Here is a 26,072-nt window from a genome sequence, read left to right as displayed (position 1 = left end):
GTGACAATTGAGCTTTGGGTTTTTTTGACAAAGTATGCTGTCAGGCTAGCTTGCATATTAATTTAGTGATTGTTGAACTTCTTCCACCTTAGGAAATGTTGTATTTCTAGTAGAATTTGCTTGAAGGTCAAACATATGCTGTTTGAACACCCTCTCTATTGTGTCCTTGAATACCTTCTTTTGCCTGTAGTGAGGGCTACACAAATAAAAAATAAGTCCTGTTTTTATGAATATTCTTGATGCTTTCAATTAGTATTTTCTCATCTCTCTTTCTATCACAAGCCTGTCCTTGTCAAGTGGCATCGTTTTGGATGTAAAGCTGGTTAGACAATTTCTTGCAGCAAGATGGTTAGATGGATTCTCAGGGTACATCTACACTACAGCTCAAGTAGACAGATGCGCTAGCTCAAAAACAGCAGTGTAGCTGGGGGTAGCACAGTGGCAGCCTGGGCTAGCTACCTAAGTCCTTACCGAATGGGCTTGGCTGGGTTTGTACTCAAGCCGCTAGCTTGAGCTGTTGCTCATGCTACACACAGCTAGGCTGCTATTTTTAGTGAGCTAGCCTGAGCAGAGTTAGCATGTGTCTGTGTACCCTAGGTGGGAAACATGCTCCTAGCTGTAGTGTATACATACTCTTAGCAGCAAATCTTACAAAATTCATAGGAGTTCAGAGAAAAAAAGGTTACTTACTTTCTCATAACTGTTGTTCTTCAAGATGCGTTGTTCACGTCCATTCCACATTAGGTGTGAGCGCGCCGCATGCACGAGCATTGGAAACTTTTTCCCTTAGTGGCTCCGGTAGGGCTGGTGGCCCCCCCCCCCCGTCCCCCCCAGTGGCGCCACTGCGCCATGCATATATACCCCCTCCGGCCCGACCCCCTCCAGTTCCTTCTTGCCGGCAACTCCGACAGAGAGGTAGGAGGGTGGGTGGTGGAATGGACGTGAGCACCACATCTCAAAGAACTACAGTTACAAGAAAGTAAGTAATCATTTTTTCTTCTTCGAGTGCTTGTTCACGTCCATTCCACATTAGGTGAATCACAAGCTTACCTCCGGAGGAGGGTAGGAGTCATGGAACAACTGCTTGGAGGACCGCTCTGCCAATCGCCGCGTCCTCTCTGGCCTGCTGGTTGACTGCGTAGTGGGTTGTGAAGGTGTGCACTGAGGACCAGGTGGCTGCTCTGCAGATCTCCTAGATTGGGACCTGTGCCAGGAACGCCATGGAAGTCGCTTGCGCCCTGGTCAAGTGGGCTGTGACCGCGGGGGCTGGAAAACCTGTGAGCTCATAGCACACCCGGATGCAGTAATCCAAGACAAAATCCGCTGCGCCAGCACTGGGAGGCCTTTCATCCTCTCTGCTATGGTCACAAACAGCTGCGCGGATTTGCGAAAGGGATTGGTGAGCTCCAAATAGAACGCCAGCGCTCGACGCACATGCAGGGTGTGCAAGCTGCGGTGACTCGGGTCCGTATGGGGGTCCGGGAAGAAGACCGGCAGACAAATGTCCTGGCCCAAACAGAATTGGAAGACCACCTTAGGGAGGAACTTGGGGTGCGGCCGGAGCTGTACCTTGTCCTTGTGAAATACTGTATACAGTGGCTCAGAGGTGAGGGCCCTCAGTTCGGACACCACTCTAGCCGAGGTAATGGCAACCAGAAATGGCCACCTACCAGGAAAGGTGGAGGAGAGAACAGGAAGCGAGGGGCTCGAAAGGGGGTCCCATGAGTTTAGAGAGGATCAGGTTAAGGTTCCATGGAGGGACTGGTGGGCGGGAGTATGGGAACCCCTCTCCAACCCTTTAAGGAATCGTCCCACTATTGGGTGGGAAAACACCAAGCCCCCCGAGAACCCCGGATGGAAGGCAGAGATTGCCGTCAGGTGCACTCTGAGTGAGGACGGGGCTAACCCTTGCTGCTTGCGGTACAGGAGGTACTCCAGGATGGCCTGCACTGGGGCCTGGCACTGCCGCACCTGTCGGGGTTCACACCAACACAAGAACCTTTTCCACTTGGCCATATAGGCCGCCCTGGTAGAGGGTTTTCTACTGCCAAGCAGAATCTGCTGCACGGGAAGGGAGCACTGGCTCTCCAGGGCATTTAGCCACAGAGCCTCCATGCTGTCAGGTGCAGTGACTATAGGTCAGGGTGGAGAAGCCGCCCGCCGTCCTGTGTAATGAGGTCCCGGTGTAGGGGCAGGACAACTGGGGCCTCCACCGACAGCTCTAGGAGAGATGTGTACCAGTGCTGGCGGGCCCAGGCTGGGGCGATGAGGATCACCGCTGTCCTGTCCCTGCACACCTTGAGTAGGACCTTGTGCACCAAGGGGAGCGGGGGGAAGGCATACAGCAAGCCCCCTCTCCACAGGATTGCAAACGCGTCCGCAAGTGAGCCCTGGGCGTTGGCCCTGGTGGCAAACAGGTCTACCCGGGGAAATCCCCACCTGCGAAAGAGCGAAAGCACGATATCCACCCTGAGCATCCACTTGTGCATGCGGTACGACCTGCTGAGAGAGTCTGCCAGCTCGTTTCGTACCGCCGGGAGATACGACGCCTCGAGGTGAATTGCATGGGCTATGCAAAGGTCCCAGACGAGGAGAGCCTCACAATGGAGTGGCGAGGAATGAGCCCCGCCCTGTTTGTTTATATAAAACATGGTAGTAGTGTTGTCAGTCAGAACTGTCACGCTGTGACCACTCAGAGTAGCGTGAAAGGTCTAGCAGGCGAGACAAACCGCCCTGAGCTCCTTCACATTGATATGGAGTGACCGTTCTGCTCCGGACCACAACCCCTGCATCATGAGGTCCCCCAGGTGAGCCCCCCATCCGTGGTCTGAAACGTCCGTCACCAGCGTCAGGTCCGGTTGTGGGGCGGCAAAAGAGATGCCTTCGCAAACCACGGGCTGGGACTGCCACCACAGCAGGGAGTCCAGCACGTCCCTTGGGGCTGTCACTACCAAGTCCAGGGGGTCCCTGCCTGGGTGGTACACCCGAGCGAGCCATGCCTGCCGAGTCCTGAGTCTCAGTCTGGCATGCCTGACCACGTGTGTGCATGCTGCCACGTGGCCCAGCAGCTGCAGGCAGCTCCTGGCCGTTGTCATTGGAAACTGGCACAGGGAGGCCACCGCTTGCTGGATAACCTGGAATCAGGATACTGGAAGGCCCGCCCTGGCCTGCACCGCATCCAGGACCGCCCCTATGAATTCCACTCTCTGCGTGGGTACGAGCGTAGACTTGGGGACACTGACCAGAGCCCCAGCTCGCGGAACAATCTCAGGGCCACCTCCACATGGCCCCGCACTTCCTCCTCTGATCGGCCAGCCAGGAGCCAGTCATCGAGGTACGGGTACACCCGGATTCTCTGCCTCTGTAAGAAGACTGCCACCACTGCCATGCACGTCACGAACACCCTTGGGCCGCGGCTAGACCGAATGGGAGAACCACAAACTGGTAATGTTCTTGGCCCACAGTGAAGCGTAGGAACCGCCGATGTGCTGGGTGGATGACGATATGAAAGTACTCGTCCTTCATGTCGAGGGCAGCGTACCAGTCCCCCGGATCCAGGGAAGGGATGATAGTGCCCAGAGAGACCATGTGAAACTGGGCCTAGACCAGGAACTTGTTGAGCCCGCGAAGGCCCCCTTTGGCCTTGGGGATGAGCAAGTACTGGGAGTAGAACCCTTTCCCCCTTAGGCTGTGTGGCACCGCCTCTACTGACCCCGCCTCTAGCAGCGAGCGGACTTCCTTCTCTAGGAGACACTCGTGAGAAGGGTCCCTGAAGAAGGACGGGGAAGGAGGGTGGGGGGGGGAGGCGAACTGCAGCGAGTACCCATTCCGCACCGTGCGTAAGACCCAACGGTCTGACATAATGGTGCACCACGCACGGGAGAAACGGGACAGTCGGTTCAGGAAACAAAGGGACAGATCCGGTGACTGGTCTGGTACGCTGTCATCAAGCGCACCTTCAAAAGTCTGGCTCAGTGCCCGGCTGGGGTTTGTGCTGGCCTTGGTTCTGGCCCGGTGCATTATTGTTACTATAGTTGTCACGCCGTTGCCTGTTATCCTTGCCTCACCTATGGTAAGGCTCATGCCTATGGCGAGGCTGGTACTGGCGTTGAGGGGGAGGCTGCGGCTTAAAGGGCTTCCTCTGGGTCGCTGGGGTGTGCATACCCAGCGACTTAAGCATAGCTTGCGAGTCCTTGAGGCAGGCCTCATGTCTGTCTGGTTCAAGAAGAGCCCGGACCCCTCGAAAGGGAGGTCCTGAAGTGTATTCTGGACCTCGGGCGGCAGGCCTGACTCCTGGAGCCACGCCGAGCGCCTCATGACCACCCCGACGCGACTGTTCTAGCCGCCGCGTCTGCAGAATCGAGGGAGGCCTGGAGAGAGGTCTTGGCTACTGCCTTGCCCTCGTCCACCAGTGCCGTGAACTCCTGCTGGGAACCTTGCGGGAGGTTGTCCTTAAAGTTTCCCACCGTCGCCCAGGAGTTGAAATTGTGCCTGTTGAGGATGGCCTGCTGGTTCGCAATCCTCAACAGAAGGCCCCCACAGGAGTACACCTTTCTGCCAAAAAGGTCCAGATATTTCGCTTCCTTGGCCTTAGGGGCCGGGGCCTTGCTGTCCATGGTGCTCCTTTTTGTTTACCGCTGAAACCACCAGGGAGCATGGACTTGGGTGGCAGAACAGGAACTCATAGCCCTAAGATGGGGCAAAGTATTTACGCTCCACTCCTTTGGCCGTTGGAGCACTGGAGGCTGGGGTCTGCCATATAGTTTTATAGTTGGACTGAATGGTCTTAATGACCAGGAGTGCTATTCTGGATGGACCTTCGGGGCTCAAAATATCCACCATGGGGTCCTCCTGCTCAACCTTCTCCTCGGCCTGCAACCCCAAGTTTTGGGCGACCCTGTGCAGCAATTCCTGGTGGGCTCTATGGTCTATCGGTGGAGGGCCGGACACCTCTGTACCCGCCACTGCCTCATCCGGGGAAGACGAGGAGGTTAGCTGCAGCTTGACCCCCTCTGGTTGGTCCTCCTGCTCCCCTTCTCCCGTGGGAGGGGCCTCCGGCTCAGGCCGGGGCAGGAGTCCATGGGACGGGACTGGACTAGGTGCCAGTCTCTCCGGTTTATCCTGGGGGGATGCTGGAGGCCTGGATACTATAGCCTCTGGCACCGTCTGGCGTCGGTGCGGGGACCGGGACCACTGCACCGAGTAACTTGCTCTGGACGGGGCCCCTTGGCGCTCCTGATAGGTCCAGGGAGTCCAGAAGGGCCAGTGGCCTGGCAGCCCCCATTGGGGTTGCCAGCCCCGTGAGGGTCCCTGCTGTCCGGGGCCCAGTACGGGTAGCTATAGCGGCTGAAGTTGGCGCCGGACTGCGGTGATGCTGATTGCTAAGGCCATGGCGGTGCCAACAGTCTGCGCCGGTGGGAGAATGAGCGGCTCCTGGCTGAGCAGGAGCTGTATCCCCGGGACCAGGACCAGGATTTGGATTGGGACTGGCGTTCCCTGGACCGGACCGTCTGCGGGAGTCCTCTGGCGAGGGCCGTCCCAACTCCTCCCGGTGCCGGTCTCTGGGTGGTGTCAGAGAGTGGCGTGCCCTTTCCAGTGCTTCTTCATGCCAACCTACTGCTGGTGCTGCAACCTTCTTCTGGGCCGCTGGCAACTGTGAGTCCGCGGAGTCGGAGCTCAACCGGGACCAACTCCGGGAGCGGTGTCGGGACAGTGTCCTTGAGTGACACACCATTACCGGCTTACCCCTCAATGGCACCCGAGGCATGGGTGCCAGAGGGTTGTCCCCATATGGGAGGGGGCTTGCCACCTACAGCTTGATGAGGTCCTTTGCAGCCTCAAAGGTGCCTGGCTTAGAGGGCTGATCCATTATGCCCTCAAGCCCATCGTCTGCACTGAGCTCACTTAGGTCTGGGCTTGGTGGGGCTTGTGCTGCTGGGACCGCCGGTGTCAGCCCCGGTACCGCAGCCTTCCCGCTCTTACTGGTGCTCGGGGCCTTGGGAGGCACCGGCCTCCTGTGCAGGGAACGACCGCGCCTTCCTTTCAGCTCTGCCGGAGGCCACACCAGGGAGGATGAGCGGTGCTGGGGCCTAGCCTGGTGCTCTGGGGCTGATAGTTTACGGTGCTTAGCCGGTGCCGGGTCTCTTGACGGCTCCGGGGCACTACGCACCAAGGAAGCCTGAGCCGGCGTCAGGCGCTCCAGGCCTGGTGGCTGCAATGTGGCCTCCATCAACAGCTGCTTTAGACGAAAGTCTCTTTCTTTCCTTGTTCTTGGCTTAAACGCCTTGCAAATTCTACACCATTCAGTTTGATGTCCGTCCCCCAGTCAACATAGACACGAGTCATGGGGGTCACTAACTGGCATAGGTTTGCGGCACGTGGCACAAGCCTTGAAGATGTGAGCCTGCGGCATGCCCCGTAGCCCAGGGCGGGTGCTGGAGGCCTCCAAGCACCTAATGACTTAAGTGTCCACAATAGGTATGTTAACGAACTGATAACATCTACTCTAAAGGCTAAAGGACTGCTCTTCTATGAGAGAGAGAGAGGTTGTTCCAAAGCCGCCACGGGGGTAAGAAGGAACTGGAGGGGGTCGGGCTGGCGGGAGTATATATGCAGTGGCACCACTTGGGGGGCCCCGCCGGGAGCTGCTAAGGGAAAAAGTTTCCGACACTCGTGCACGTGGTGTGTACGCACCTAATGTGGAATGAACGTGAACAAGCACTTGAAAAACAATTTTTCCTTTGTGGAAAATTCATACTGTGGCTTGAACCATAATGAGGCCCTAAATTCAGAAATCCTCCTAGCTGAAGTGATTATGACTACAGCTGCCACCTTAGTATATAAAAGTGATTATGACTACGGCTGTCACCTTAGTATATAAATGTAATCAAAACTTCTTAAGCTCAAAAAGGTTTTGCAAAAGTATATGGAATACAATATTCAGATTCAATATAGGACATTTGTGAATGTTTAGAGGTCTTAGGAATCCATCTGCTCTGTGGTATCTAGATAGATTCCTTTACCCTGTAAGTTTATCAGAAGTATCTACACTTCAAATCTTTTCACTGTAGACATCTGGATTATTATATAATTCACTACCAGGATCCTATCAAAGCTATCTATAAATTTAAGCTTTGATCAGATTCAGCTTTGCGGTATGTGCTTCAGTGCCTAATTTTGTCTAACCCTTCTAGAGGCCTCTATGGGTGATCCCATCCTGAAATCTAACACAGATACAAAGGGTATGTCTACACTGCAAAAAAACAAAACAAAAAAACCAAAACACCCCTGCAGCAGCGAGTCTCAGAATCCAGGTCAACTGACTCAGGCTACAGGGCTAAAAATAGCAGTGTAAATGCTCCCACTTGGGCTGGAGCCCTGGCTCTGAAATCTGGCGGAGGGGAGGGGGGGTAAAAAGGGGAGGAGGAGACAAACATCTTTAGCCATGTAGCATGAACCCTAGTCAGCTAATCTGGACTCAGACTCGCTGCCGCAAAGGTTTTTTTTGGTAGCACAGACATACTCACACAGATCATGCTTGCCCTTCCTTGTTACAATCAGGTCAGAAACCCACTGCGTGTAAACTGAACACTCCATCCAATTTAGCCAGTGCTTTAGTGTTCAGTACCTCTGTAATATACATTGGCTGGACTGATTACCATGGGCGCCAACCCTGGAAAAGTAACATGCCCTAATGTGTAGAGAGCATGCCACTTTTCAAATGTTTTCTGACATCAACAGACTGGAAACCATCCAAAACAGTTCTTTAAGGATATGGAAGAAACTCCTAAAATAATGTTCTCTCAGAACCACCAGGTAAGGAACTGATATATGATCAGAAAAATATAACTTCAACAGTTCTTCCTGGAAATTGCCCAAAATATCCAGCAGAAGTCTTTATGTTTCACATAGATCCTCACCAATGGACTACGGCTATGCATCATGTATCATCATTCCTAACAAGGCCCAGGAACTGTCTGCTGGAAAAAGTCAGAAAAGATTTTCCCTTTCCAATCACGTACCATAATTTGAGCAAAAATTCTTCTGAAAGACTTGAGCATGGCTCATCAGGATTAACAGGTGAGTAAATGTTCATCTGTGAGTTAGGTTTTTCTAGTTCCTGTTGATGATCAAGACAAATCCCACTACACTGTAATTTTGGGAAAAGAAATCAATGACAGATGTTTGCACAGATGATTCAAAGTTCTTGAGTTACCTGCCTGGGTCCTTGGTGGGAAGAGGGTAACCCCCCTCTGAATTATGTCCTTCACCAGAGAGGAGGTACCTCATTGTAGCTCTGGGAACAGATTATTCTTCAGAATTTTATGATACTTAATTTGTATCTTAGTTTAATCTACATCTCTTGCTAGTTGGCTTCTGTTGATCTTACATCACATATGATGCATCAAATGAGATGACCATGTCTTTTTTGCATGGAGCAAGAAAATACTTCAGCTTTGGTTTTGGAGAGCTCTATCACTCTCCATAAATATGACTCTCTCTTAGCATATGTTTGAAAAACTCCTAAGGGGAAAAAAAAGGGTTTTCAAGTATTTTAATGCAACTTCTCAATCTCCGTCTGAGAGCTGCTCCTTTTCTTGGGAGGAATCTAATACAACTGGAATTAGCACGGTCTCTCTCTCCATTCAATGGAAAACCACAAAATGAATTACCACCATACTAAGGAGAGAAATGGAGGGTGCAATATTAAAAACAATCTGAATAATAGAGGGAAACATGCTTACTACTGAAACAGCTGAATTTCAGGCAGACAGGAAGTCACTGTAATGCTGCTATTCAGAGTCAGTTGGAAGGGTAAAGAGGGTGATAAAAGAGATTCTAACACGTCTGTAACACGAGTTGGGGAAAGGTGCCTTGAAGAACGCAAAGCAGCTCTGGAGTCCAAAAGTGTACACTCATCCTTCCACCAAGGGCTGAAGAATGAAGTATGTTTCACTGCCTCTTCAATTTCCTTTCTTAGGCCTTTTGGCATTTTGCTTAATAGTACTGGGGAAAAGCATTCAATGCTGTGGCACACCAGCAAGCAAAAAAACCCCAAACAAAACAAAAACAAAAAACCTCAAAGGAACTTGGAAGCATTGAGAAAATTGGCAGTATAGGTCATGTAAAATATATAATAAGGGATCACACTGCTGATAGCAAGTAATGAACTGAAAAGCCAAAGATCAGATTTAGGTGGGAACTCTCCAACTGTCTGCAGACAGCCCTGAAAAGTAAAAACTTTGGAGAGGGCTATCTAGTATACTTAGTCTCCTGACTGACAGCTGACACTGCTTTTATTTTCGCCCAGATAGTACACTAGTTGTTCAGAACAGCTTGTAGAGAAAACTTCTATAGATATTTTTCTTAATTTTTGATTAAATTTTCATTTGCACCAGTAAAAAACTGATACATATCTGTTTGGTAACAGTTCTTCGAGATGGGTTGCACATGTCCATTCCACTCTAGGTATATGACACCTAAGTACACCTAAGTGGAAGAAACTTGTTCCCACAGCAGTAGCGGTCGGGGCAGCACATGTGCCCTCCACCCACTCATGCACATATAAAAGGGCAGAGTGAGACTCCAATGTATAGGAGAAGGAGGGTGGGTCGGTCGTGGAATTGTCACTTGCAACTTAACTCAAAGAACAGCAGTTACAAAACAAGTATGTAACAGGTTTTTTTGTCTGAGTGCTCACACTTCCACCTTAGGTGAGTCACAAGCAGTTCCAGATGGAAGAGGGTATCAGAGTCTACCTAAACAAGGACTGCAACATCACTCTCTCAAATCTAGCATCATTGCATGAGACCTGTAAGAGAGCATAATGAGTGATGAATATAGTAACAGATGACCAAGTTCGCAGCCCAGCAAACATCACTGATAGGAACTGCAAGAAAGCCAGTGCTGCTTGCGCTCTCATAGTGTGCGCTAAAACTCTGAAGTAGTGGAACTTTAGCAATATTGTAGCACAGACTAATACAGGAGGAGATTCAGGAAGAAAACCTCTGCAAAGTGACAGGCTGCCCCTTCATCATGTCAGCCAAGGAGATGAATAATTGCAGAGACAATCAAACTTATAGCCCTGTCCAGGTAAAAGGCAAACATCCTATGAACATACACAGTATGGCGTTTTTCTACATTTGTGAGAGGAAGATTTCGGAAAAGAGATTGGTAAGTATACAGGCTAATTTAGATGCAAGTCTACCACAATTTTAGTAAGAAATCTGGGGGGGTAGACACAAGCTAACTTTATCTTTATAAAGCACCTTATGAGGTATAAGCAAAGCCTGAAGTTTTGCTATCCTTCTGGCCAAAAAAAATAGCCACCAGAAATACTACCTTCATTGAGAGATGAGAAAACGAGGAGATAGTTATAGGTTCAAAAGGGGGCCCTATTATAACCCACAGAACCAAATTCAGATCCCAGGATGGTGTTGGGCCCTAACAGGTGGGAAGAACTTGTCCAAAATTTCAGAATCTAACAATCAGAGGGCTGGAAAAAAAGTGATCTTTCTACAGCAGATTGGATTGCAGAGGCAGCTACCAGATGAATCCAGAAGGAACTGACAAAGTCCTTTTTCCTTGAGGTGAAGCAAATAATCCAGAATAAGGTGTCCTGAGCCTGTGAAGGGGCCACACAGATAACCTCTTCCATTTCTTGAGGTAAGTATAACTGATGGAGTGTTTTCTGCTATTTAGAGAACATTTTGCACCCCAAGGGAACAGACTGCTTCATGGGGAATTAACTATTGAGCATCCAAGCAGCCAAGTGTAGGCTAAGTGGGCTGGGAGGCAACGTGCCCATGGTTATGTGAAACCATACCTCAGACCTCAGGGAGAGGTATAGTATCTTGAGTCAAAAGGCTCAACAGGTTTGATGACTAATGTTGGTGGGGCCAGGCAGATGCTATCAAAGAAGGAAGGAAAAGTTGACTGTCCAGGTGGATAGTAGGAAACTCTCAAACACTATGTGGAAAGGAGATCTTGACCTGACCGGAGACCCAGACTATGAAAGTCCCCTCGATGAGCTCCCCAACTGAGAGATGAAGCATCTGTGATTAGGCTCATGGAGGGCAAGGCTGGGGCAAAACGAACCCTATGGCATACACTGGTACAGTCTTTCCACGGATGATCAAACACCTGCAGGTATGTGAGTCAGCATGTCCAGTGGATAACAAGAGGGATGGTAGAGAGACTTCAACCACCTCTGCTTGACTCTGAAGTGATGTATGGCATTGTGAGTTATATATGTACAAGGCACCATGTGACCTAGAGATTTCAGGCAATTCCTCTGTCGTACAAGGATATGCCTTGAAGTTTTTGCATAGCTACAATATCGCCTGAGGTAAATACACTAACTGTGGTCGAGCCAAAAACCTCTCCTATGAATTTGATTCTCTGTACAGGGAAAACAGCTGATTTGTCCTTGATCAACAGGCCCAACAAATGGAAGAGGAACTGGATTTTCCCAGTGGCCATTGTTACTTGTCTGGACTGACTTCGAACTAACCAGCTGTCCAGACATGGGTACACCTGGACCCCTGCCTTCCTGAGATGTGCCATAACCACTGCCATGCACTTTGTGAAGACTGACAGGCTGAAAGGGAGAACCATAAACGGATAAACATCTGCTGCAACAAATCTAAAAAGCCTCCAGTGGTTCTGGTGAATGGCCACATGGAACTAGGAATCCTTTAATCATTGCAGTCTACAGACAGGATAACAGATGACCAAGCTTCAACCCTGTAAACCAAGGAATGCAAACCAAGAAAGCAACCAATGCTGCTTGCACTCTTGTAGAGTGTGCTAAAATTCTGTGAGATAGTGGAGTTGCAGCAATGTTGTTGTACAAATATAGGAGGAGATCCAAAAAGAAATCCTTTGTGAAATGATGTTAGAGTAACCACACACAACTTTCTTTTTTATGTATCTGTTGTGGTCTGTAGGTCTAAAATAGGCCTGAGCCCTCCCTTGGACTTTGGAATGAGAAAATAGTGAGAACAGACTCCCTTCACCCAATGCTGAGGAAGTACTTCCTGCACTGCCCTTAACTGTAATAGACTGAACTTCTTGAATTAATATAGTCTTGTGAGAATGGCCTCTGAACAGGGATAGGGAGAAGGTGGTGGAAGGGCGGGAGGGGGGAGAAATAGAGGTAAATTGCAGTATATATTCCATTTCCATAGTGCGAGAACCCTGCTGCCAAAAGGGAGAAAAAATTAGGGTGAGTGGTTCACTGGCCTTGACTAAGGAGTCAAATAAACTGCTTAGATGTTACAGATTGTATGGAAGTAGCAGAAAACAGAGGCAGAGATATTCTCTTCCTCTGAAATTTATATCATCTCCTGGATTGGTCCGGCTGCCTTATTGGGTAGAACAGATTCCTCTGCTGGAGCTGAGGGTGGAACTGCATTCTCTTAGGGCCTGGGGTATATATGCCCGAAGACTTAAGGGTTGCCCTATATCTAAGAAAATACAAAGCTTTGTCTGTCTTTCCCGGAAGTAAACTTGTGCCCTGAAAGGGGAAGTTCTCAATTGTTTGCTGGACTTCAGCTGGAATGCCAGACGACTGCAGCCAAGAACCACGATGCACAGTGACTGTCGTTGCCATCACCCAACCTGCTGAATCTGCCTCATCTAATACAATCCATAATGATGATCTTGCTATCAGGCAGCCTTTATCTATAAGAGCTCTGAACTCTTTAGCATCACCTGGCAACTTGTCCACAAATTTCAACATTGAGTCCCAACTGGAGTAATCATAATAAGCTAAGACAGCTTCATGGTTTTCAATTCTTAACTGCAATCCTAATGAATAAACATTTTTCTGAAATAAATCCAAGCTTTTTGCATCTTTGCCCTTGGGAGTAAATTTAGATTACCCTTGTCTCACTTTCTTATTCATAGCTGCCACCACCAAAAATCCTGGGGCTGGCTGTGAATAGAAATACTCATGCCCCTGGGAGGGAACTTGGTATCTCTTCTCCATTCTTTTGGCAGGGTGTGTCAGAGAAAAGTGAGTTTGCTAAAGAATTTTGGTGGGTTCTAAGATGGTCTCATTCAGAGGCAGAGCCCCTCTAGCAGGTCCTTCAGAATGTAAAATATACACTAACTTGAGTGTATAATCCTGGACCAGTCCAATTGGAACTCCGAGTGAGGTGACTACCCTTTTGTTAAGTTCCTGGTACATTTTATAATAATTCAGAACAGGGGAGAATGACATCTGAGAGCGCATCCTCATCTGGTGAGGATGAAGAAGTGCTGAACAGAGACACTATAGTGTCAGTCTGCTGAACATCTGTGACAGAAGGATCAGATACTGGAGGGATAAGGTCCTTCAGCTGCTTCAGTACCAGATGGAGAACAGCACCTTCATGGGGATTTTGGCAGACCTCTGTCAAGGAGAGGAGAAGTAGACAGAAATTGGGACTTGGACCAATGCGAGAGACACGGTACTGGAAGAAGCATCCAAAGCTTTCCTCCTGAAGGGACCACACATCTGCCCTGCTGCACAATAGAGCTTCCATACCCTGACAGTACCAACAAAGATTCAGTCCCAGATGGCGTTGAACATGCAGGTGCAAATGAAAGATCGCAGTACTGAGGCCTGTGTGGTAAGAATAGTCGATTCCCGGACCTCATCCTGCATCAGTGGTGAGTCCAGCACCGATAGACACAGGAGAACCCTGGCCACTGTGTCTACCTCAGGCATCCTCTGTATAGAAGCTGATGCCTCTGAAGGTCCTGGCAATGGAGTAGGTCTCAATAATACCACATGAGGTGCTGCAGTCAACAACTCTACACTGTTAGAATGAGGTACCGGAAGGTGCCTAGCAGGAGACGACTTTGCATTAACCTCAGTACTGGTCTTCATTTGGTGTTAGTCTGTTGGGCACCTAGCCCTCAAAGAGGAAGAGGGCTTCTTCTGGTCAGAAGTCAAAGTGCTGGACTTTTTCTGCTGTTTGTGCGGTATCAGATATAGAGAATGATATCGTCTCTTTGGCTCTCTGTGATGTGGGGATGCCACCAAGAAGTCTGGTGGTATGCTCTGAGATGGAGTCATGTTTGAATCCACATGTAACAAGAAGCTGGGTGGCACAAAGCTGCTTTTATCAGGATCTCTCTTATGTTGAATTTCTCTCAACTTCTTAGCCCTGGTCTTAAATCTGCTACAGATGGTGCATTTATGCTTCAAGTGCCTTTCTCCCAAACACTTTAAACAGTGGAGTGAGGATCGCTGACCGGCATAGATTTGTTACAGCCCCAACACCACCTAAACCCCACAGACTTAGACATGCCCCAGTTTTGAGCTAAAACCTCAAATGAAAATAAGGTAAGAACCAAGAATTTTTTCATGATGAGTACCACTAACGGAAATTGTAACTACAGCTGTACTAAACTAATTATTTACAATACAAACACCAAGTTTTCCTAAACAGAGAACAGGAAAGAGCTTGAGAAGTGCGCTCTCTCTCTCTCTCTCTCTCTCACACACACACACACACACACACCAACCAACTACTGACCACAGGTGAGAAGGAACTGCAGGGGGTGGGCGGGGGGTGTTAGGACAGCTCTACCACTTTTTAACCTTGGCTACTGGCATGAGGGTGCATGTGCTGCCCTGAGGGGTACTGGTATGGGAAAACATTCTTCAGCTTTGGTGCACTGACAAGCACACATCTAGAATGAAATGGACATGCACAAGCACTCAAAGAATTGTACATTGTAAATCTGATCCATATTCAAATGGAAGATTGTGAAGAAATGTAGAAATGTTTCTGAATGAAATTAATGCTTTTGAAGTGAGATGATACAGCAACTTAACTAAATTTTATCTTATCCAATAATGAAAAAGATAATTTTTCATACTTTAATATTGTATCATTCTTATATCTAATATAGGATTTTTACTATTACATTAAAATATTACTATAATAAAATAGAAAGTTATAGGTTTATAGGGTTTCTTTTTAAAACTATAAGATATGACGAACACTGTGTAGAACAAAAAGAAATAGCAATTCCTCCCCAAACCTTAGCTCTTCAAAGACACTGATGAGGTATGGCCCTCCTGGATCATTATTTCTTCCATTTACTAAGATGACAGTAATTCTATAATTCCACTGGCACATCTATATTTGACACAAAGTATTCACAGTAGTTGGTTTCATGTTCATTTATGCAGCCTGGGTAACCATAGCTACCTACATCAGGCAGTGTCACCAGCTTCAACAATTCTATGAGGAAAATTCCTAAAGTACTCATTGTCCAAAACTGCCATTTTAAAAGAGGTAAATTAAAAACAGTTGTAGCTCTGTATATATGGCATTTTTCTATATATGCAACAAAATATATAAATCAAAAAATCTTAAAAATACTTACTTTCCGCGTTGGACAAAGTGCAGGGATTGCTGTCAACCAAAGCTAACTGAAAATGCTGAAAAAGAATTAATATTGTTTACTTGTCTCTGATATTCATAATTTTGAGAAATTATTTTAATACAGAAACAAATTTTTATATGTGAAAGCAAATATACTATTTTACATGAGTCAGCTAGGCTGAAATGCAAAAACTAATATATAATCTTTTGAAATTTTATCTTTAACAGATATGTTTCATTAGAGGAAAGTAAAATAATTTTACAGACTGTTTCAAGCAATTAAATGACCATACTTCTAACAATTAAGTTTAGAATAGATATTTTATGAAATAGTTAGGATAGCGGGTTTCTAGAAGAATGACTTAATCATTTGAATTGTCAAGATCTGTTCAAGCATTTATTTGACTTTCACAACAACTGAGACCAAGTCACAGTTATTTCAGAGTCCCATGCAAATAAACGTGCAAGTCATTAAATGGTATATTTACTACAGAAAAATAAAATAGATTCAGAAGTACAGTGATTTGGAGCATCTCGTCTGTTTATCAAGATATTAAAGCATTAAAAATAATGACTTCATATAAAAAGCTACAATTTTCAAAACCACTTAGAAATCAATTGTCCCAGTTTTTATTGTAAAAGATAGCTTCTGTAAAATGTTTGGAATTGTCTCTGTCTGTACCAAATATTATAAAAGATTTCATTTTAAAAAATATATAAACTCTGAATTTATTTCTTAAGCATTCTCCTTCTCCAGAGGGGAAGCCAAACAATCGAAGTAATAAAGTTTGTCTACAAGAAAGTTTAGACATGACCAAACATTTTGCAGTAGAACCTCAAAGTTATGAACTCCAGAGTTACAAACTGACCAGTCAATCACACCCTTCATTTAGAACCGGAAATACGCAGTCAGGCAGCAGAGATCAAAAGAAGGAAAAAAAGGAAATACAGTACAGTACTGTGTTAAGTGTAAATTACTAAAAACATGGGAGGGGGAAGTTTAAAAAAGTTTTTATAAAATAAGGAAACTGTTTCTGTGCTTATTTCACTTAAATTAAGATGGTTAAAAGCAGCATTTTTCTTCTGCATAGTAAAGTTTTCAAGCTGTATTAAGTCAATGTCCAGTTGTAAACTTCAGAGTTATGAACAACTTCCATTCCTGGGGTGTTCGTAACTCTGAGGTTCTGCTGTGCAAGTTTCACATTAATTCAATGAACAGCATTAACATGGAAACTGAGAACTAAGAGTAACTGGGTATATCCAAATAGATGGAATATGCATACAAACTTAAATGCTTCAGTATTTTTCAAGAAACTTCACAGAAAACAAATCTCCTACATACAGTGTAGAGCTTGGATTAATATTTTCTTACTGCAATGTATAAGGCCTACTGAATATTGGTACCTACAGCAAGTACTAAATTTCAATGAAGCAGATAAGATACTTGATTTGTAATCCAGGTTGTAACAGCAATCTGTAATCCAGATTGTAACAGCAATGTAGCAGCAATGTTTAGATACTGACTAAATTCAAATTTAATATGAAATATAAATCATGTAAATGAGGCTACTGAACAACTATACGTAATCTTGTTAGTATGCAAGTATGACATTTTATTTGCCGGTAGCTAGAGTACCAAGCAGGTAAGCAACAGTAGCTGTTATTAATGAAACAAGAAAATTTAAAACGAAGTTCCAGGGAAAGTGATGCACTCACCCTCTTTTCAAGAAAGCTGTAAAAACAAGGATACCACTCCCATAACATCTCAATAGAATTTGACTTGCAAGAATGATACTATAGCAAGGGTCCATAATATATAGGATTTTTACTTAGAAATATTTATGACCAGCTTAAAATAAAAGTAAAATAAAATAAAAAAACAATTACAGTGTTACAATTCAAGATAAATTATAAAGACTAACGCTGCACCACCAATTACAAGGATGCTCTCTAAGCCATACATAAATGGAACAGACATCCTCACTGCATTCTGTCAACTTCATCCATGCACACAAATAGTTGCCAAAAATGAAGTCATCTCAACATTAATTATAAACCCTAGTTTATCATATCAGCATCATGAATACTTTTGAACAATTCAATCACCAAAAAAGAATACAGAAAACACTGGACACACGACTTCTAAAATAAAATGTTAAACCAAAACATTAATATCAGCTTATTGCTTAGACTTTCCTTTCTAGGGCTCAGCCGTGATAGAGAAGTTAAAATCTCCTCTCACTTGCATTGCAATGCAGGTTGTGTGCCCCAGAGACATCCTTTGATCTGTTACCATAGCAATACTAAGCAGGCAACTTAAAAATGATTAAAAGAAATTAATCAAAAAAGGTCTACTTTACATTTTTTCTGATAGAAAAAGATGTAGAGACCTGTATATTTAAGCCTGTGCAAGGGCCTAAATTTTACACGGACACTATCATCACCTATTAATGTTTAACATAAAACAGAAAGGTACAGATTTGCTTTTACCTAGTAATACTATTCTACAAAATAAACCGATCAAAAATGAAATGTTTGACACTTATTTGGCGGTTCCTTTTCAGAATGGTTATGTTCATCAGACCCAGTGAGAGAGAACAGATAACTGCATAAGTAGGACTGCCCATTTCAGCATTTAAATCTACCTGTATTCAACACTACACAGTGAAACAGCAGGAATATTCTCACCAATGCTGTTAAATCACTAAATAGGAAAAAACGCACACATTACCTTACAATTCCAAATTCCACAACATCTCAAATATTGCAAAATGTTATTCATTTCTGACTGCACCATTTAGCAAATCACACTGTAAAACTACAGATAATCCAGAAGACGTATATAGATTTTACAGAAAAACAACAAGGCACTTATACAAAACAATTATTGCAAAGCTGCATATACAAAACCAACAATCTTTCAAGCAGTCAAACGCACATGAACCACCCTACGCCTCTAGTTGGTTACAATAAACAGCAGCCTCTTTTTAGGTAGTCAATACAGACAAAAAAAAATAAATCATACATACTAATAAATTAAGCTAATCAGCCACAAACAATTCCACAAGTTACTACCGTCAACACCAAAATTTACAAAACACTGTGTTAATTTCCAACTCCCATTTCTGCAACAAACAGAAGCAGCTAGCAAACATCTGCACCTCACACAAATATTGCGGTACTGAAGCGGTCTACTGCTGTGTGAAATAGTTGTTATGCAGGAGAGGCCGCTGCAGTTCAGAGACGACATACAATACCTCAAGGCAGACAGCAGTCTATAGAAATTCAAATCCTGAGTAAGAGGATTTACCTTCAAGGCTCTGTTCTGAATGTTAAAAAGTATCTTTTCAAGTGCTACAGCTGAAGTAATGAAATAGCTTGATATGTAGCAATTTATAATAGTACGATTATCAGAAGACTATTTTGTCTCCTTTAAAGTCCTTGACTTGCCTATGTGATTGTGGTAACAATTTCTGATGTAACCTTTCTGAGAAATTTAAAGTACAGTGCTTGCGTATGTACTCAATTACTGAATGTATTAAACACAATCATAAAATGAAAATAAATCTCAGAATTAAATCTAATTTAAAACATTCTATTCACTATTACCACTAGAAGTGTGTGTATTACAGACACACAGAATCACTGATTCTCTTAAAATGTATTTATCATCCTCATTTACATACCCTTGACATTAAAGTGGCCAAATACATGGATTTTTGTGATTTTAATCCATTAAAAGAAAACCAACAAATACAAAAAGTAACATTTGCCAATCTTACTGCAAGACATTCAATAATAGAGTAATTTGTAAATCAAAACCTTTTATAATGTTTTAAAATGGTTATTCTAACTACTTTTCTTATCTCTAGTGGTGATGTAACAAGTTTTCCTAATTGACAGCTGTACATTTATTTAGCACACTAAGCAAGCCATCATTTGGAAGCTGACAATTCTGACATCAACTTACCACCAGGGAAAGCCTGATCCCAGCTCAGTGCAATTCTGTCAGAGATAGCTTTTTCTGACTATATGACCTAGGTGTGATATGTATGTTCCTTAGAGCCGTCTTTGTTTGGATAACTAGGACACAGTAATCCTTGCGTAATCAAAGTATTGGCATGCAGCCAAGGCGCCATTCGCCAAGCACAGGAGGTTGCAGGGAAAGAGGATGATGTGCAGCACGTGCTGCCAGATCAACTCTGCTCTCCAGGGTCCTCCAAAGTTGGAATTAATTCATGTTTTATGGAAAGAGGTTTGTGAGGCATAAACACTGTCTCTTTCATCCTGCACTGCACAATCAAAACACCAGAAATCAGCTACGTGAATAGGACAAAAGAAAAGTGTTCAAGACAGAATCAACAACGGTCATAGATTTACATAAACTGAATGAGATCAATCTGTTCAGAAGAATCACTTGCTCAACCAATCATAGCTGTAAAATCCAACTCAAGTAACAAAACTTAATGAAGACTGGATTTTCACTGGCCAAAAGAAGGTTCTCTCTTCCCAGGCAATCTCTTAAATAGTGCACTGTAATGTTTGTCAGAACCATCTCTGAGTACTCATGTTGGCTATACGTTTGAACATGGCAAGACGTTAAGCCTTTAGTTGTACAACATCTCAGAGGTTAGTTGTTTTTAAACTACAGTCCAAAAGACTACCAGAGGAGAGAAAATGAAGGTGGTTGATTGAGGGCCTGTCTTTGCTACAGTGTTAGCTCAATTTATCTGTACTGGAGTTAACTGCTCTCAAGTTAACCTAGCTCCAGTACGAACAGTCACACTGCAAAACAACACAAAGCATTTGAAATAGCAGCAACAGAGTAGCTGAGTCCCCGCTGCATTACAGCTCAAGCATCAGCGGCCTTTGGACCTTCAACCCACAACCCCCAACAGGTCAAAACGCACCACCTAGCTGAAGCTAGAGATCTTTGTGTGCATGGGAACTGGGGAGGGACAACACTAAACCTATACTTTGAGCTAACACTGTAGAGAAGACAAGCCAAGAAATGTGAATTGCTGTATTAAATAATCTAGTATGAAGTTAAGGTCTACAGACTGAAAAAAATGGAGTGCTTCTGATATCCATTAGCCTGACTTTTTAAAGATTTTGAATCACACTTATTTTTCTTTTTACTGTTTATTTTTCTTTTAAAAAAATCAGAAGCACAGAATGTCAAACAAACCAATTTTTAGCAATTTACTTCTTTGTAATTACAGGATACGGTGACTAGAATATTTTCTATATAATAGCTCCTGCAGGAAAACTAAAGTAAGTAGCAAACTGATTAAAGAATACTGAATGGGAGAAAGATATCCTTACTGCATGAGATTCAGTGATCCATAATAAAAAAAAGCTGTATGAACAACTCCAGCTGTTGATTCAATTACAAAGCTTCCTATCTTAAGTAATTATGATTTATCAAAGAACACGTGTGGGTATATATCTTACAGATAACTAAAACTTGCCAATTTGTGTAAGAGTTAGAGAGCACTAACTTGCAACCCTTATTTTCTGTCTACCTACAATTGTTTAAAAATAATCTTTTGACAGATTTTGTCATGCTTGGGCTTCAGCCCACAAAATGCTTTTTTCCCCTTTAGACTAAGAACAGCTAAAGATACATTTCTTTGTATTTGTTCATCTTTTTTAAAGTATTTTATACTTTTTTCCAACAGTTGCCAGAGGAATAGGATTACAGTGAAATATTTTGCATTAATGAGTTTAAACATTAACTAAGACTTTTCATTAGTAAATGTAATTGAACTATTTCAACCATATTTTATTCCGATTAAAAATCTGATTTAAGAACTTTAAACTTGGCATATTTGCAGCTCTTAACAATTAATGCTTTAACCATGTTTGAAAAATAAATGCGGTGAAACAACAACATTGAGGCCTGAAAATAGCCCAACTTTCTTAACTTCAAAAAGATGACACAGGGCCATGATGCTACACATCTTCACTCATGCATTTTTGATTCAATAATGGGAGCATGGCAACAATAACTCCCTAATTTTTCAACTTATTACCCTCACAGTAGTTTACAAGTTACAAACTCAAATAATGATACCACAGGTATTCCAACATAACCTAAAAAAAGAAAAAAAAATTAAAGGCATTACAGTAAGTTGAATAAGTGATGGGATAGTGATTGATTGATTCTAAGCAGATACCTTTAACGTGCATATGTAGAACTGATTAATGAAATTGTTTTTAATTGTTCACTTTATTAATATAATTTCATAAGTAAAGTTTTATGAATGAAACTACATTCATTCATAAAACCAGGTATCCCAATAACTGGATAATTGACAATTAAACTGCTTGTTAAGAGCCACAGCTGTTCAGGCATCTGCCCTTGTAAATTTCATTTTCAATCCAATTGCTGCTTAAATCGCTGAAACTTGCACTATTTCAACATAATCAAAAAGGCTGACAAAGGAGGTACTGTTGTCATCATGAATAGGTCGGAATATGAACAAGAGGCTGCTAGGCAGCTCTCCAACACCACTTTCTACAAGCCATTACCCTCTGATCCCACTGAGGGTTCCCAAAAGAAACTACAGCATTTGCTCAAGAAACTCCCTGAAAAAGCACAAGAACAAATCCGCACAGACACACCCCTGGAACCCCGACCAGGTGTATTCTATCTGCTACCCAAGATCCATAAACCTGGAAATCCTGGATGCCCCATCATCTCAGGCATTGGCACCCTGACAGCAGGATTGTCTGGCTACGTAGACTCCCTCCTCAGGCCCTACAGTCCCAGCACTCCCAGCTATCTTCGAGACACCACTGACTTCCTAAAACAAAGAAGGTGGATACAAAAACTGTAGTCATCTCTCTCACAAACTGGTTTTCCAACCTTCATGTAACTGGGCAGGAGTTCTGTTACACAGTACCCATTGGGCTCCATAAGTCTCTTTTGTAGACAGCAAAAGCACCAAATGAGGTTGTGTGGTTGATGTCTTCTAAAAATGGGATATGAAAAATCCACCCACCTATGTCAGTAGCGAGAAGCAAGGTTTCCACTAGTGGGGGAGTTGGAACAGTGTTTGCAAAACCATGAATTTCTGTTAAATGAGTGCTTCAATTAAATACATTTTTCTACTCTTTTTGTTTGTGACAATAACCTACTGAATGAGAATTCATGCAATACCGACTTCTCCAGCCTGAAGATGGATAGCTCTAGTGCCTGTAAAGCTGCTCACAGCTTTCCCAAAGCCAGAGTCCAACTCATCCTGAGAGAGAGTATTTTTCCAGTCTGATTATGATTATGATCATGATCAGGTCCAGATTAGGGCTGTCAAGCAATTAAAAAAAATTAATCACGATTAATCGCACTGTTAAAAAATAGAATACCATTTGTTTAAATATTTTTGGATGTTTTCTACATTTTTAAATATATTGATTTCAATTACAACAGAATGCAAAGTGTACAGTGTTCACTTTATATTTATTTTTGATTACAAGTATTTGCACTGTAAAAAAACAGATAGCATTTTTCAATTCACCTAATACAAGTGCTGTAGTGCAATCTCTATATCGTGAAAGTTGAATTTACAAACGTAGAATTACGTACAAAAAAACTGCATTCAAAAATAAAACAAAGTCAATGCAATCCTACTTCTTGTTAAGCCAATCGCTCAGACAAACAAGTTTCAGAGTAGCAGCCATGTTAGTCTGTATTCGCAAAAAGGAGTACTTGTGGCACCTTAGAGACTAACCAATTTATTTGAGCATAAGCTTTCGTGAGCTACAGCTCAAGTGTGCCACAAGTACTCCTTTTCTTTTTTCAGACAAACAAGTTTGTTTACATTGCAGGAGATAATACTTCCTGGTTCTTGTTTACAATGTCACCTGACAGTGAGAACAGGCGTTCTCATGGCACTGTTGTACCCTGAATCACAAGGTATTTACATGCCAGATGCACTAAAGATTCATATGTCCCTTCATGCTTCAACCACCATTCCAGGAGAAATGCGTCCATGCTGATGACGGGTTCTGCTCGATAAGAATCCAAAGCAGTGCGGACCGACATATGTTCATTTTCGTTATTTGAGTCAGATTTTCTTTTTTTTTTTTCCTGGTGGTTCAGGTTCTGTAGTTTCCGCATTGAAGTGTTGCTCTTTTAAGACTTCGGAAAGCATGCTCCATGCCTCGTCATTCTCAGATTTTGGAAGGCACTTCAGATTCTTAAACCTTGGGTCAAGTGCTGTAGGAAATCTCATATAGGTACCTGCTTTGCATTTTGTGAAATCTGCAGTGAAAGTGTTCTTAAAATGAACATGTGCTGGGTCATCATAACATGAAACATAGGACAAAATGCAGGTGAAACAGACCAGGGGACATACAATTCTCCCCCTAAGGAGTTCAGTCATAAATTTAATTAAGGCATTTTTTTTTAAAGCGTCATTAGCAAAGAAGAAGCATGTCCTATGGAATGATGGTTGAAGCATGAAGGGGCATACAAATATTTAGCTATCTGGCACATAAATACTTAGCAATGCTGGCTACAAAAGTGCCATGCAAAAGCCTCTTCTCACTTTCTAGTAACATTGTAAATAAGAAGAGGGCAGCGTTACCTCCTGTAAATGTAAACAAACTTGTTTATCTTAGCGATTGGCTGAACAAGAAGTAGGACTCAGTAGACTTGCAGGCGCTGAAGTTTTACATTGTTTTGTTTTTGAGTGCAGTTATGTAACAAAAAAAAAATCTACATTTGTAAGTTGCACTTTCACAACAAAGACTGCACTGCAGAACTTGTATGAGGTGAACTGAAAAATACTATTTCTTTTGTTTATCATTTTACAGTGCAAATATTTGTAATAAAAATAATATACACTGATTTCAATTACAACACAGAATACAATATATATGAAAAAGTAGAAAAAGATCCAAAATATTTAATAAATTTCAATTGGCAATCTATTGTTTAACAGTGCAATTAAAACTTTAGTTAATCGCATGAGTTATCTGTGATTAATCAACAGCCCTAGTCCAGATACTGTGTGTCAAGGTCTCCGGCATTCAGTGGCATTCCACTGTAACAGACTAGAAATGCCATAGCAACTTCATATAAATTAAGAAATGGATGATTTCACTGATTAAATGTAAAACAGATTATAATAATCAATATAGTATTCTTAGTGCTATTTGTTTTAGTGGTTGGGAATAGGACTGTTGGGGAGTCTGATAAGGTATGAAATGGTTTAGGATTGTGCAGTAAATATTACCTGGCTGATTCTGTTGAAGTGATCAATAATAAAGTAATGACCTTTAATAGTCACAGAATTTAAAGCCAAATCAACTACTCTGACCTACTGTATACCACAGACCACTAACGCATTTGTCATCATTATACTTCAGAACTAGCACCGCATTGTAATGAATAGGCAGCTCATGCCTCTCAGATATTTCTGAAGAGAACACTGCACCAGTTCTCACAAAGTTTGTCAGAGGAATATTTTCTTTACAACCATAAGGACTAGAAACGTTTTTTTAAAGTGTAAGCTTAAAGTCTAGAGCAAAATTCAATAAGTGCCAGATTTTGTGCCAAATTCTGGGGCCACAATATCAGAGTACAAAAGGTCCTAATTATAATTTACCAGTAAAAGTAATGATTTTAAAAAGCATTCTAAAAAGAGGGTTGATTTCATGCTTTGTAAAGAGCACCACTCTAATAATTATCCTTATAATCCGAAACCTTAAAATAGTAAAAATTATTTATGTTTAAAACTGCTTACATCAAATATAGATGATTTATGTTAATGTTCTAAAATTGTGTACAAATCATGGAAAACATTGACCTTTCCTCTTCCTTTCCTCTTTGCCTCAAGACTCCTACTGACGATGACTCATCTCTTGGCATTAAAAGACCATTACTTTATTCTTAGCCATAACAAACAAACACGAAAGTTTAAATACCATCAAAAACTATTATGGTATTTCAGACTACATTAAAAGAACTGTGCTATAATTTGTGGGGCCCCAAACAGCCAGAAGAGATCATAATATGGAGAGCTGCCTCCCCTTCCTGCCACACTGTCAAACAGGAAAACTAAACTGAACAATGAGTTGCTATGTCAGCACAAGGCCCCAGATAATTGTTCATTCTTAAGGCCAGCTCTGTTAGTTATGAACAATCATCTGAAGCTGGGTACATCTTATTACTCAATAATTGTCCTTTAGTGTCCTGAATCTTTGTACCAAGGTCCTCACAATACAAGTCAAATGAATTCCAATATTCCAGGATGTGGGTAACTCATCTGCCATTGTCCCTCCAGAAAAGTGGAATGTTCATTACCCATGAAAACTTCCTACCTCTACCTCTTGGTTAAGGCTCCTTGGGAGGTGCAGGGCCTGGGACATTAGAAACTTGGTGCCTATCCGCCGTGGGGTGCTCCCCCTGGCTCCGCCCAGGCCCCATCCCCACTCCACCCCTTCCTCCAAGGCCCCACAACCACCTGCTTCTCCGCCACCCACTTCCACCCCCTCCCCCAAGCACGCTGTGCCCTCCTTCCCCCTACACCCCAGCACCTTTTGACGCTGCAAAACATCTGATCCGTGGCAGGCGCTGGGAGGGAGGGAGAGGTGCTGATCTGCGGAGCCTCCCCGGGGGCGGGGGGGGAGGTGCTGGGGGGAGGGAGAGGTTCTGGTAGGGGGGCTCCTCACGCCCCC

The 26,072-nt window shown here is 43.6% G+C and overlaps 1 protein-coding gene across 4 annotated transcripts in view; it reads right to left on the bottom strand.

The window, feature by feature from the left end:
* Positions 1-26,072, bottom strand: part of KDM6A (lysine demethylase 6A) — a 267,920-nt gene that overhangs the window by 92,421 nt on the left and 149,427 nt on the right. For all 4 annotated transcript variants that reach the window (XM_074969231.1, XM_074969233.1, XM_074969232.1 and 1 more), the window contains exon 7: positions 15,388-15,442. In XM_074969231.1, the coding sequence (XP_074825332.1) occupies positions 15,388-15,442 (55 nt within the window). The remainder of the gene's footprint in view (positions 1-15,387; positions 15,443-26,072) is intronic.

This window comes from Natator depressus, chromosome 1 (genome assembly GCF_965152275.1).
Source record: "Natator depressus isolate rNatDep1 chromosome 1, rNatDep2.hap1, whole genome shotgun sequence".
In the NCBI taxonomy this organism is placed as follows: Eukaryota; Metazoa; Chordata; order Testudines; family Cheloniidae; genus Natator; species Natator depressus.
The sequence above is the reverse complement of the archived record's forward strand: the minus strand, read 5'-3'. Positions and strand labels throughout refer to the sequence as shown.